General features: G+C 36.3%; 1 protein-coding gene across 7 annotated transcripts in view; it reads left to right on the top strand.

Annotated features, from left to right (window-relative positions):
- Positions 1-10,345, top strand: part of fgf12a (fibroblast growth factor 12a) — a 197,591-nt gene extending 187,246 nt beyond the window's left edge. For all 7 annotated transcript variants that reach the window (XM_058749770.1, XM_058749763.1, XM_058749755.1 and 4 more), the window contains one exon: positions 5,810-10,345. In XM_058749770.1, coding sequence (XP_058605753.1) covers positions 5,810-5,925 — 116 coding nt within the window. In that variant the 3' untranslated portion in view covers positions 5,926-10,345. The remainder of the gene's footprint in view (positions 1-5,809) is intronic.
- Positions 10,346-12,959: the final 2,614 nt, after the last annotated feature.

The raw sequence follows: 12,959 nt of genomic DNA, 5'->3' as shown, positions 1-12,959 counted from the left end.
GCTCCGTTTACAAACGCTGCTTTATCAGGCATTACAGGCAAGATGAAATGAAAATGACATCGAAAATATTCTAAAGACAATCAGTTTCCTTCAGAGATAGTGATATAAAAACACCCGCACCGTGTTTTGATTTTAAAAATCTATTTGTGGCGGTCAGTTTTGGTTCAGGCTGCCACAAATAAATCAATGTATGGGAAACATTGCATCCCACAGCACAACAACATGAGCCCAACTTCAGTCTACTCATCACCTTAACTTTAAATGTGTTTGTAGTCGGCCCCACTTGCCAGACCGAAAAACAAACACAGACCGGAAGTTAACTTTGGGCCAGGCGTGTGTGCCCGATGAAACGGTCTATACGCTCCTTTCGAACTGGAATCATGGCAGAATATCCTGTGATGTCCACTACACAGGGCACTTATGTTTGAATGGAACAAACCTCTGAAGCAATAAGAGAAACATACAAAATAGTGGGGGGTCGCGAGGACTAGGTTTAAAGGGATAGTTCACCCAAAAATAAAAATTTGATGTTTATCTGCTTACCCCAAGGGCATCCAATATGTATGTGACTTTGTTTCTTCAGTAGAACACAAACAAAGATTTTTAACTCAAACCGTTGCAGTCTGTCAGTCATATAATGTCAGTCAATGGTACTCACGGCTTTGAGAGAGAAAAAAATGACAATAATGACAACGGAATGTCCTTCCCAAGTCAATACATTAAGCTGAGTCTTTGGCCATCTTCAAGAAACATCTAAAGACACATCTCTTCCACCTACACTTGACCCTCTAGTACTACCACTCTCTATTCTATTTCTATACTATCTACTTGTTTTTGTTTTATTTATTATAAATAAATAAATAAATGACCCTCTAACACCTGCACTCTCTTGTTTTCTATTTATTTACTAAAAAATTACTCTCTAACACTAACATTCTCTATTATCTTTCTATTGTACTTGTTTTATTTTTATAAACTATAAAAAATGACCCTCTAACACTAGTGTTCTTTATTCCTTTTCTATTCTATCTATTTGTTTTCTTTTTATTTATTATTAAGAATAAAAATCTATGTGTACTCCATTAGACTAATCGGAACTTGTCACAGCACTTACATATTATTGCTCTTTTGTTGGTTTGATTGCTTCTATTGTCCTCATTTGTAATTTGCTTTGGATAAAATCGTCTGCTACATGATTAAATGTAAATGTATATGGAAGAAGATGCATGCCGTGCTTTGCAAGCACCATTAAAATGAGCCCATCTTCTTTTTTCTATGATGTTCCGATCCTTAGAGATCCCTCACTCATCCTTTTTCAGTGGAAGTCTATGGGTGGTTGCTGGGGTCCTGTAACTGGTGGCTAGTATGTGTCTAAGAGGTTGGTATGTCATTACTTATTGGCTGCTTGCTTCGCTGAGTCAAATGAGCCCACCCCTACCTCCCAACTGACTTTCTGATCCAGGGATATATTCTCACAAAATAAGTGCCAATGATAAGTCTATGGGGTTGCTGGGGTGTTATGTGATTGCTCTGCAATTGCTAGGGTTTTAAGGTTTGTTGCTAAGGTGTTGCTAGGCAGTTGCTAGGGTATTCTGGGTGGTTGCTAGGGTGTTGTTATGGAGTTGCTAGGAAGTTGCTAGGGTGTTTTTAGGGTATTCTGGGTCGTAGCTAGGGTGTTGCAATATAGTTGCTAGGGTGTTCTGGGTGGCTGCTAGGGTGTTGCTAGTCATTGTTAGTGTGTTATTGGTGATGTGCTAGGTTGTTGCTAGTCAGATGCTATTATGTTCTGTGTGGTTACTAGGGCATTGCTATGCAGCTGCTCAGGTGTTCTGGGCGGTTGCTAGGGTGTTGCTAAGCAGTTCTGGGTGGTTGCTACACAGATGCTATGTGGTTGCTAGGTGGTTTCAAGGGTGTTCTGGGTGGTTGCTAGGCAGTTGCTAGTTGTTACAGATGGTTACTATGGAGTTGCTATGGTATTAGTACACTACCTCAAGTCAACAGAGGCCAACCCTACAATGTTCTTGGGCATGGTAACTAAAGCTTATTGACAGACTCAGTCAAAAGAGACAACCTCTCAGTGGTTACTAGGGCTTGGCTAGACAGTTACCATGGTGATAATTAAATACAACTAGGCAGTCTACGTCAAAAGAGCCCACCCCCATCTATTTTGTTGTCTCTACAAAGTTCTTATTCAGGGATATCCACCTCATTCATTTTCAATGAAAGTCTATGGGGGTTTCTAGGGTGCTGTAGCTGATTGCTAGGGCATGGCTAGGGAACTGAATGTCACAATTTATTGGCAGTTAGGCCAAGAGAAATGAGACTACCCCAAGTGGAGATATGTCACAAATTTCTGACCAATGTTAAGTCTGTAGGATTTTTAGCACTGTTTTTTTAACCCTCTGTGCAGACATCCTACCTCCAATCACTTATAAAAGTCATAGCAGTGTTGTCCTTAATAAGCTGCATGATTTGACACCTCATTCATGGGTTTGTGGCAAAAAGTGTAGGACAAGTTAGATAGGGTATTGGAAATAATTGATTCTCTGATGCATCGCGATTCTCTCTTCAACGATGCTAGAATCGATTCTGAGCTTTTTTTTCCCTGCATATGGCACATGTGTGCGCTAGAGACAATCGCGGTGGGCTTCATTGCACACAGAATATGCACTGTGAAACAGGTGCGCATTTTTGCTTGACAGTGTGCGCTTCCACCCATAGGTGGGAAAGTTTCACTTTTATGCGTGGGGAGAAACCTGCACTGGCAGACGAGCCACGAGCACTTTTTAATATGTTCTACATTTCATATATTTATATATTCAACATTAACACAAAGAGTAAAAAAAAAAAAAACATACCTAATGCAGAAAAGCCACCTTTTTTTCCAAGAACTGCATCACACGCCACACTCAAGGCCATCGCTTTATGTGAAAATTGCTTGTGCAATTCAGCCAGCAGTGACTTAGTCCCCAACATTTTTATTAGCGGGTTTATTAATAAATAAATTGTAAAAATAAATATTAATAAAAAAAACAATGAATATTCATTTTTCAGTGAACTTGCTAAAGCAGGGAAATAATGAAAAGAGAGTCCTCTCCTGTATTGCGACAAGTTGAGAATCATGAGTCGCGAGAATATGGGGCTCAAATATAATTGAAATTAAATACAAAAATACAAATACAAAAATAAGCTACATCCTAAAATATAATTAATTAGAGCAGCATTTCCCAATCCCAGTCCTGGGGATTTGGAATACTGGCCATTGGAGCGAACCAACCCCATGATGTCACACGCGGTGGTACTGCAAGATGGCGGTGCCCTTGCTCCAAAAGCCATAGCGAAACAATCTTTTTTCTTTAAAATGGTTTCATTAATCATGTTTGTTATATATATTTTTTTTAATCAAAGTGGAAATCACTTTACTAAATAATGTAAACTTAACTGACTGCTTCACTTCCACTTTAAGGCCTTTCCACACTGAGCGTGATGCGAAAAAGCGAGGCGAATCGCCCTTGAATGTTGCTTTCACACCGAGTGCGAAACGAATGTTTGCCTTCTGCTAATTCACGCCTGTACGCTAGGTGGCGCCGACCAACAATGCATTTTTTCTTCGTAGTGTATGTATCTCGTGTGGTTTACATTGTCCGCTGCAATATCATTAAATTAAGATAAATAACTTGTTTCTTCATCAGAAACATAAAATATTCATAATGCTTACAAGAATGTATCTTGTGTGGTTTACATCGTCCGCTGCAATATCATTAAATTAAGATAAATAACTTGTTTCTTCATCAGAAACATAAAATATCCATAATGCTTACAAGAATACATCTGAAATAATTAGAGGTACAATTAGTATTAAGCTACATTGAAAATGTATGTAATTATTAACGCTTTTGCTCAAAACCCACTTTAAATCATTATCGAGTGCTTGTAATAACTTCCGATTGTGATCTAAAATGGATTTTGATTCTATTATAGGCAGACATGCACTCTTTGTATGTTTTATAATGGACTGATCGATACCTGCTTGTCATGTCATAAACATCCGTTATTGTAAAAAATAAAATAAAATACCATGAGCTGCATAAAAACATATATCTTCATAATTATATGTCTATTTGCTTTCATATTTCATGAGTAGAAAAATGTTTCTCTTTTTTATACGGAAGGGCAAGAGATGATTACATGATTGACAGGTCCAACAATAACAAGAACTCAGCATTCACTCTTCTCTCTCGCGGAAAAAGTCCTCTACTTCAGTGATTTTACGCTTGTGCTCAATACAGTCTTCTGAGCTTTTAGCGCCACCGCGTCGAACTTTTCGGTAACAGCAGTTACTCTGGCCATGTGATGTAATGCTCAAATCTTATTGGACGGCCCGTGTTTTCGCTTTGCAAAACTGAAAAGATTCGTCAGACTAGACGAAAAAAAAAAAACATTTGCATTTTCGGTGCGCGAATATTCGCGGTCTATGTGGAAGCATCCATAGGAAGCTGTTGTTTCATTCCAATGCGTCATCGCGTCCAAAATTCGTTTCGCTTTTTCGCGCTTAGTGTGGAAAGGCCTTTAGCTGACAAAATTTATATGGAAAGAAGACTACATATGTGAGATAGTAATAGTTAAGTTTGCAAGAAAGTATTAGTGACACTTTGCTTGCAAGCACCACTAATAATAATAGTAATAATAATAACTAGTAATAATAATAAGAAGATATGTACATTTTCTGAAGAAGATGTGAGTGGTGCTTGCTGTAGCAAACCTAAGGCCTTCTGTGTGATTGCAAAAGAGCCAACTCTCATGTATGTGAAATAGTAATAGTTAAGTTTGCAAGAAAGTAATAGTGACACTTTGCTTTGCAAGCACCACTAATAATAATAGCAATACTAATAACAAGATATGTACATTTTCTGAAGAAAATGTGAACATATTTTTATAATGAAAATATGTTCAATTTTAATTTCATGTTGACTTTAACATTTTTTAATTTTTAATTTTTTAAATAAAAATCCAAAACGCAGAACTCAAGTATAAGAGGTCCACCATAAATCTCATAACTCTTAATGGGCCTCATTCATGAAACAGAGCAAAACGAATGTTTGTGTAAATCGTTCGTAAAGCCGCTCTCACATAAACTTTCGAATTCATGAAAATGTTCGCATTTTCAAAACGTTAGTTGGTACGAAAGAAATGTACACCTGTTCCCTACCACGTGTAAATGGTGAGTAAAACGTTCTCTGTTCTTTTTGGCAAACTGATGACACTGAATTTTGATGCACTGCCTTTATAATGTTTTACAAGTTTAGCTTCCGGTTTAGCTTTGGGTAGAATGTAGCGCTTGTCACTATCACTTTTTACCCAGCCGTCCAATCAATGGAGGAGGGGCGGGACAAATACCACACTGACCAATCATCCTACTTGTACAACAACTGAAGAACAATAGAGAAGTTAATATTACTGGTTACTGCATTTTTATATTCAGTAATATTCTTCAAAATGAGATACTAGTAATACGTTACTGCTGTGGATATTCCTTATCATAGCAACCAAAGCATCTCAGCTGGAAAAACGCTGTGCCACCAAAGTGTTCTTAAGCGCCGCCAGCTGGCCGTTTTCAGAAGAGCACCTGACATTTTTCAGGTGACTAAAAACGCTTTGGTGGACACACGTTATTGAATATTTATTATTAGCCATATGGCCTATTAATCTTTTTTGCATTTATGCAATATACTGGAGCCAATGAATGAGGCCCATTGAATGCAGTCAAAAGTAATGAATATTAATGTATTGATATGTTTGCATATTGCAGTTTGCATGTACAGAGAGCCTTCACTGCATGAGATTGAAGAGAAGCAACGGTCCAGGAAAAGCTCAGGAACCCCAACAATGAACGGAGGCAAAGTGGTCAACCAGGACTCTACATAGCAGGGCCCAAACGCAGGAGGCTACTGCGAAAGAGTAACCCCTTCCCCTTGCCCTCGCGCCTCCAACCACTGGAATAGTACAACACGCTACAATAAGATAACAAACTGAACTCTTGCCTGAGAAAACCTTTAGAAGAACACAGAGGGGGGGGAAGTGAAATAAGAGAAATAAATGTTACCGTTCCAATAAGGAGCTGAACTCACATTTTATGCAAAAAAGGTCAATGGACAGTCATTTGATTTTCAAAAATATTAATATTATTTGGGGTTCATGTTGTGAGAAACGAGCTTTAAAACATTCTTATGTTTTCATTTTCATGTGAATGCTCTAGCACCTATTTATCAAATTGGGAATGTTTCTCTTTTCGCTCAATGTCATTATTCCTGTTTGTGAATATTATGCAGATTTTACCAAGTGTTTTGGCCTATTTTATTTTATTTTTTGGTATTACCTGAGAGGTAAAGGTAAATGCACTTTGTGAATCTAAATTATTGAAATATCAGGAGGGTGAATCTAGAATGTATGCTCAGATATTGTAGAAGCTTTTTGGATCTTAGAGCATTCCACTGCTTATTCATTTTGGTATGAGGTAATATCCATTTTAACACTTCTTCAAAAATCTTGCCCGCCTTGATGCACATATGTCCAGCACAAGTACACTGTATGTGTGTATGTTCAACACCTCCAAACTGCATCTTGGTTTCAGTTGGAGTGTGACACTCTTTGTTACAATGAACAAAGGATAATAAGTAGATGATTCCCTGTGAATTATCCACAAATTCCCTTGCACTCAAGCAAACTTACAAAATCTAACAAACAACTCAGGATTCCTTAGTCCTAAAAGTGTGATGCTGACACCAACCCTGTCCAGTTAAAAGCACAAAGAAGGCCAGTTGTGTTGCCCCTGTACAGGGTTTCCAGGAAGTTGGCCTGGACAGGGTGGGTGGATTGTGGACTAGGTGGAGTCTAGCATTCATAAGTCTTCCAATAAAAATGCCATGTGAGCTGTGCCCAAGTATGCAGCAATGAGGTGCAACAAAACAAAGAGACTTTAAATGCATAAGTCATCAGAAAGTGTGTTTGTAGTTAACTGAGGAATGATCAAATGAATAACACGTGTACAAAGACTGTAAAAACAGGCACGCAATGCAAAGACTGTCCAGATAAACTGGGTTTCCGGAAAAGAAAACACTGTAATGTGAGTGTTTCCTTTTGCTCTGTACAAACAAAACTCTTTATTTTTCATGTTTGCAGATGTTTTCACCTTAAAGAAATACAATCATATATGCATTATGAATAATAAGATATAAAAAATATGCATTGATATTATAAACAGAATGAAATTAGGATTAAGAATAAAAGTATGATACTTAAAGCTTTAATCCCTGTGTGCATAGCTTATTTTCCAAGTATTCCCATGAGCAATTTTACTATTATATACAGTAATTGCAAACTTGCAGAAATAAGAAATTAAATCTTTTAAGCATTGGATTACTAATGACAGTCCCCACAGGGTTCATTGTCACAAAATAGACACGCTTAACTTCAAAATTTGACTGTCAACTTCAGGAGGTCAAACTAATACAAAACTAGGTAAAACTAATACTACTGGACATGGTCCTTCTTTGGTGTCACTGTTAGAGAGACAAAATTGTTCTTAGGTAACATTAATTAGGTAATAACTAAAATATTGTTCTTACTACAATTAATTACAAATTAACAATATGCATTAACAGAATATGTCTATAATTATTGTTGGATATAGTCGAGAAGATGAACTATTATTTCTGGTACATTTCATAAAGAATTGATATAAACAAGACCCAGATTTGTGCCTCAATACTAAACAGTAATGGGAAACCAATTTGTAGGAGATGCCAAATATATACACATGAAACGGTGAATGAAAAGTATGAAGAAGAAAAAAAGAAAAATTCTAAATGATAAATGTTTAACTCTGCTATGACAACATCAAATGACTGATCTCAACTGCCTCTGAGGCGAGTCAGAGATATAAATAATTTTGTACAACTTTTAATGTGGCATTGCATCTCTACACAAAATTTGGTGGCGGCACAGAGTCTCCTCAGGGCATTCTTAATGCCTTGTTTTTAAAAGTCTATGCAAAATTCAAATGACTGAAAAATGTTTTATCCCAGGTTTAGGTAATTCCAGTGATATAATCCTGAAAGTTAAAGCACTCAAGCAGCAATCTAACTTGACATTTTAGAATTGCACTTCTCTGCCCTTAATTCTCCTTGTTGTCATGGAAACAGACTTTCCCTACTGTCTGAAAGGAGAAAGAAGAAGAGGAGATGGAGGGGGAGGAGGGCTGCTTTCAGGCAAATTATCTGTTCTTTTCTTTTTGTGGCAAAGAGATTGAGATTGTGTTTGTGATTGTTTCTCTCCTTCTCTTTTCAAAGTCACACTATGTACATATGGACACCCAATGGAAGTGATATACAATTACAAATATCTGAGAAGAATGACAGCATCTCTGTGTGTGTGTGTGTGTGTGTGTGTGTGTGTGTGTGTGTGTGCTTCCGTGTGAAAGAAATGGAGAGAAACATCTTAATTTGGCCTTCACGTACAACAAAAATTAAACCGTCTGTTCAAAGACATTTATATCAGTACCAAACACTTCATTTAATTTATCTCTCTGTTACCTTTTTTTTTATTTAGTCCTGTATGCTCCTTACAGGAATTTGGAAACAGTCTATAAAGCTTTGACATTTTTGATCCATGATACTTGTGTTACATAACTGTAAAGCCATGCTGAGCCAAGTTGAACTGATTCTGTCAGTGCCATAGTAACACATAGGATCCTGTGTACCCTAAAGCCCACTGACTTGTGTAAAAAACTCCTGCCTGCTTGCCTGCCTGCAAATCCCCTCTTTTCTTAACAGAATATTGACTTGATAAATCTACAGCTGTAAACATTTTTTCATCGCTCTGTTATTCCATTATTCTATATTTTCAATTTTGCTCTCATCTACACTGATTCTATTGTTTGATTAGAGATCTTCATCTTAAGGGATTGCCTGGTTTTGTTTATTCTCTTCCTTCCTCTCTCGGGAGGGACAAGAACGCTCTTACAGACTTGGAACATCAAGGTCATCATTATGAAATAATTGGTCTCCTTTCAATTAATGTGACTGGCCTGCTCTCTTAGATCTTCAATGCTACAAAACATCAAAGATTATGTTGGATTATGTTTTTCAATGATAAAGCTATAAGAAAAAGTTAGGGAGAATTCATTAGAAATAACGTCAGATGAAAAACATTTCATGGCATTAATTTGTGCTATAGCTTTGTTGTAACAGCAAGTCAGGGAAACGGGAAGCCAGATCTAATTGCAGCTTTAAATTTTAATGAACAAAAACTAAGTAATAATTCACAGGTAAGAAACACAACAGCTTCATAACAACAAAGACAACACTGAACAAAAATAGTCTGAATTGATGGCTTAAATACACATGATACTAATGAAAAGTGCACAAGGAAATCAGTAACCATGGAAACAAATAAGCAATATGAAGTAAGGAAAACAAAACAGAGAAAACCAGGTAAAACTAATCAAAAGTCCATAGAAACTAAAACAAAACTGAACAGAGCCAGTGCATTTGTATTATGCAGAGCTGCAATGTTTTACTCCATCCACACACACAAAAGAAAATAACACAAACAACTACAAACATATATACACTCACATGTCAAGACCCCTAATATTCATAATGACAGCATTAGCTATGCAAATCTGCTGCAGTTCAGTTGCCAGTTGTTAAATGCTTGAATCTCACATAAATGTATCCCTCATCTCACTGCACCAAGAGAATGTGCAACATTCAAAAGCAAAGAGCAAAGCAAGCTGATGCATTACCTGTTCTATAAGGACAAAGACTGTGCCCTTCCTAATAGGTTGGGGGGTATTTACTGTAAGGTGTGTTCTTTATTTTGGTTCATGCACGCATTTTTGACCTAACAGTAAGTCTTGCCATGTGAGCTTATTTTCTCTGATAGAAAGACTAATGAAGAAACTGTAAAACTGTTTGTCTAATGCAATAAACTGCGAAACAGTGGAGTGACTGAAACCTTCAATAAACCAAACACTGTCTGTGGAGTAGGACTAATTTAGATTTATCTCCACTGCTATAATAATAAATGTGGTAACAATGAAGTAAAGTTTATTAACATTAGTTAACACATTAGTTATCATGACCTAACAATGAACAATGATTTCACAGTTTTTGTTTGTTTTCTAGATTTTATATTAGTTTCTATATATATGTGTATTTTTATTTAGTAAGTTAAAAATACATAATTTTATTCATTATGAACAAACATGAAACATTTTAGTAAAGTATTAATTTAGAATAATAAATGCTGCAAGTAATATTGTTCCTTGTATTAAAGTGTGATTACAATATGCAATATGAATGTGAATGCATTTATTTATTTAACACACAAACAATCACATAATCAGTTAACTTATCTGACAATCAAATGTGGCTACTTACATTTTATAAGACATAAGATTTTATAATGTTAATCTGATGTATGGACTATTATGTACATTATCCATGTTACTGTAAATGCTTTATGTGTATCGTTTAGTAGCCCACTTCACATAGCTCTGACGTTTTAGCTTATAAATGATGTTTGGTGTTTTGATTTATTCTATGAATGATTCTTCTTTTTTTTCTTTTTTCATTGATATTGAGTTTTATTTAAGTGATTCACTCGTTACAGAGACAATTAAGTCTTTTGTTACTTTTACACCCACATTAACACACTGGTTAGGAAGGACATGTTTAAACAAATTACTTTGTCACTCCACATTTCATGCCTATTTCATCAAACCACCCACAGAAATCTATTTCAGCTTAGTATCATCCCTATAATATTGAGGTATATGTTTGTGAGTGGGATGTGTTAGAATAAATAAACAATGGAGATTTGCTGAGGGGACACCTACACACAGAATTACACAATATTCCCAGTCCACAGGAACATTTAACACACATGGCGACAGCAGACATGACATGAGCTAACAAAGCAGTATCGCAAGCAGCAGTACAGACTAATGGTACTAACAGTGTCCCGGTATAACTGCAGTTGGAAAACTTGGTAACGCTTTAGATTACAACCTGCAACGTACTGCGTAAGTAAACAGAATTTACAGTGTAACTTTTTTTTTGTAATTATAGTGTACCTATTCAGTATCTCCATGTAGGTATAAGGGAATAGGCTAATATGTGAACTTTGGGGAATAAAGGGGAAATCCCTGACTAAGGATTTTCATAGTCGAATCGGAATTTTCGAATTTTGCTGATAGTCGACTGATAGTCAAATCATATGTTTGGGGGCGGGGCAAAATACATTACCAAGACCCAGACAGCAAGCAGTGTCGGCCCAGATCCGGCCCATAACTGGCCCGCATGGATTTCACACGGGCCAGATGTGGGCTGGATCTGGGCCAGAACTATGTTGCTGTCTGGGGAGTCAAGTCAGACATTCGACAGTCATAATTACCGACATTAATACACAGGGAAAATGTGTAATGGACACCTTGCAGATACAAACTGAGTGAATAATGTTTTATGTTTTGATTAAAAGATAGTTAACATTAAACGTCAGCGAAACCCTAAGAATTCACAACATTTTTTACAATAGTGCTCTCATTATAACGTTATGTATATGACAGTTATTAATGTTCTGCATTTCTATTTTGAGCTGCGAGTGCTGAATGAGAAGTAGAATGAAGCATTTGATAGCAGGTTTTTAATCAATGGGATTTAACTCATTTATCTCATATAGAATATGCTTCATTATTTATACAACATAACATTAATTTAACAACTTATAGGCTATCTGCACAAAACGCCCCGATGTATGAACGTGTCTGCGTGGCTCTGAATTAACTCTTTTTGTGGACACGTTCTTCATGCAACAACGTGCAGAAACACGGGAACTAAACTCTAAAAATTCACAGCGTTTTATTATAATAGTGTTCTCATTATAATGTTATGTGTATATGACAGTCCCAGTCATAGTCATTAATATTCTGCATAGTTGTTTTTCCTGCGCGCTGAAGATATAATCACCGTACAATGAAGCACTTTACTGCAGCGACTCAACCAAAAGCATCTTATACGAGCATGGGCGGCGCTAGGGAGGGGCTAGCAGGTGCTCCAGCACCCCCAAGAAAAACCAAAGCACCCCCATAGCACCCCCATAAAAAATGAGTTTGTTTGAGTTTTCCCACTTTCCTTTGCTTATATAGCTTGTAAAAGCACTGTGCGCATTTTACTTTCACTTTTAAATTAGCAGGAAATTCGGCATCAATCAAACAAAATACAACCTAGAACACATAACTTTTATTAACAAAATGAATAAAAATACACCATGCTATATGCCTAATATAAAATAACAAATAACTTACAAATTTTAAATAGGTATACACAACTGAAAATCAGTAACAAATAATTATAAAACGTATAATTAGCAAAACGATTGAGAAAGTTTGAAGGCACGGACTGCATACACCTTGATGTAAAATAATGGAAAAAAAAAAAAAATCACACAGTTTAAATAAAATAAAAGTCAGCAAATACTGTGGAACCAAATAAATAAGAAATGAATGTTAAAAAAAAAAAAACTTCCAATATCACCATCAGCTAAATGGCAGGTCAACAAGCTTTTCCAAAATGCAATATATTTTTAAAACAGGCGCTTTTAGATTGCCATCGTCTTGTCTGTCTCACCTCACTCTTCTTGACAGTCGGCTCGACTCACACTCCTCACGTTTAAAAAAAAAAAAAATGTAATAGGTTTTCAAGATTTCTGCAAATTTATTTGTCTGTGAACTGGTTCATTGTTGTGAGCGTTCCATTCACGGAGACTGCATGAGATGACAGAAAGCACATCCAAAAATGTCGCCTATATAGCGATTTTATTATTCATGTAAAAAATAATAATAATAACAACAACAACAACATGTTTTGGTCATATTTACTATTAATTGCCCAGCTCCC

The sequence above is a fragment of the Onychostoma macrolepis genome, chromosome 02 (genome assembly GCF_012432095.1).
Source record: "Onychostoma macrolepis isolate SWU-2019 chromosome 02, ASM1243209v1, whole genome shotgun sequence".
NCBI lineage: Eukaryota > Metazoa > Chordata > Actinopteri > Cypriniformes > Cyprinidae > Onychostoma > Onychostoma macrolepis.
The sequence above is the reverse complement of the archived record's forward strand: the minus strand, read 5'-3'. Positions and strand labels throughout refer to the sequence as shown.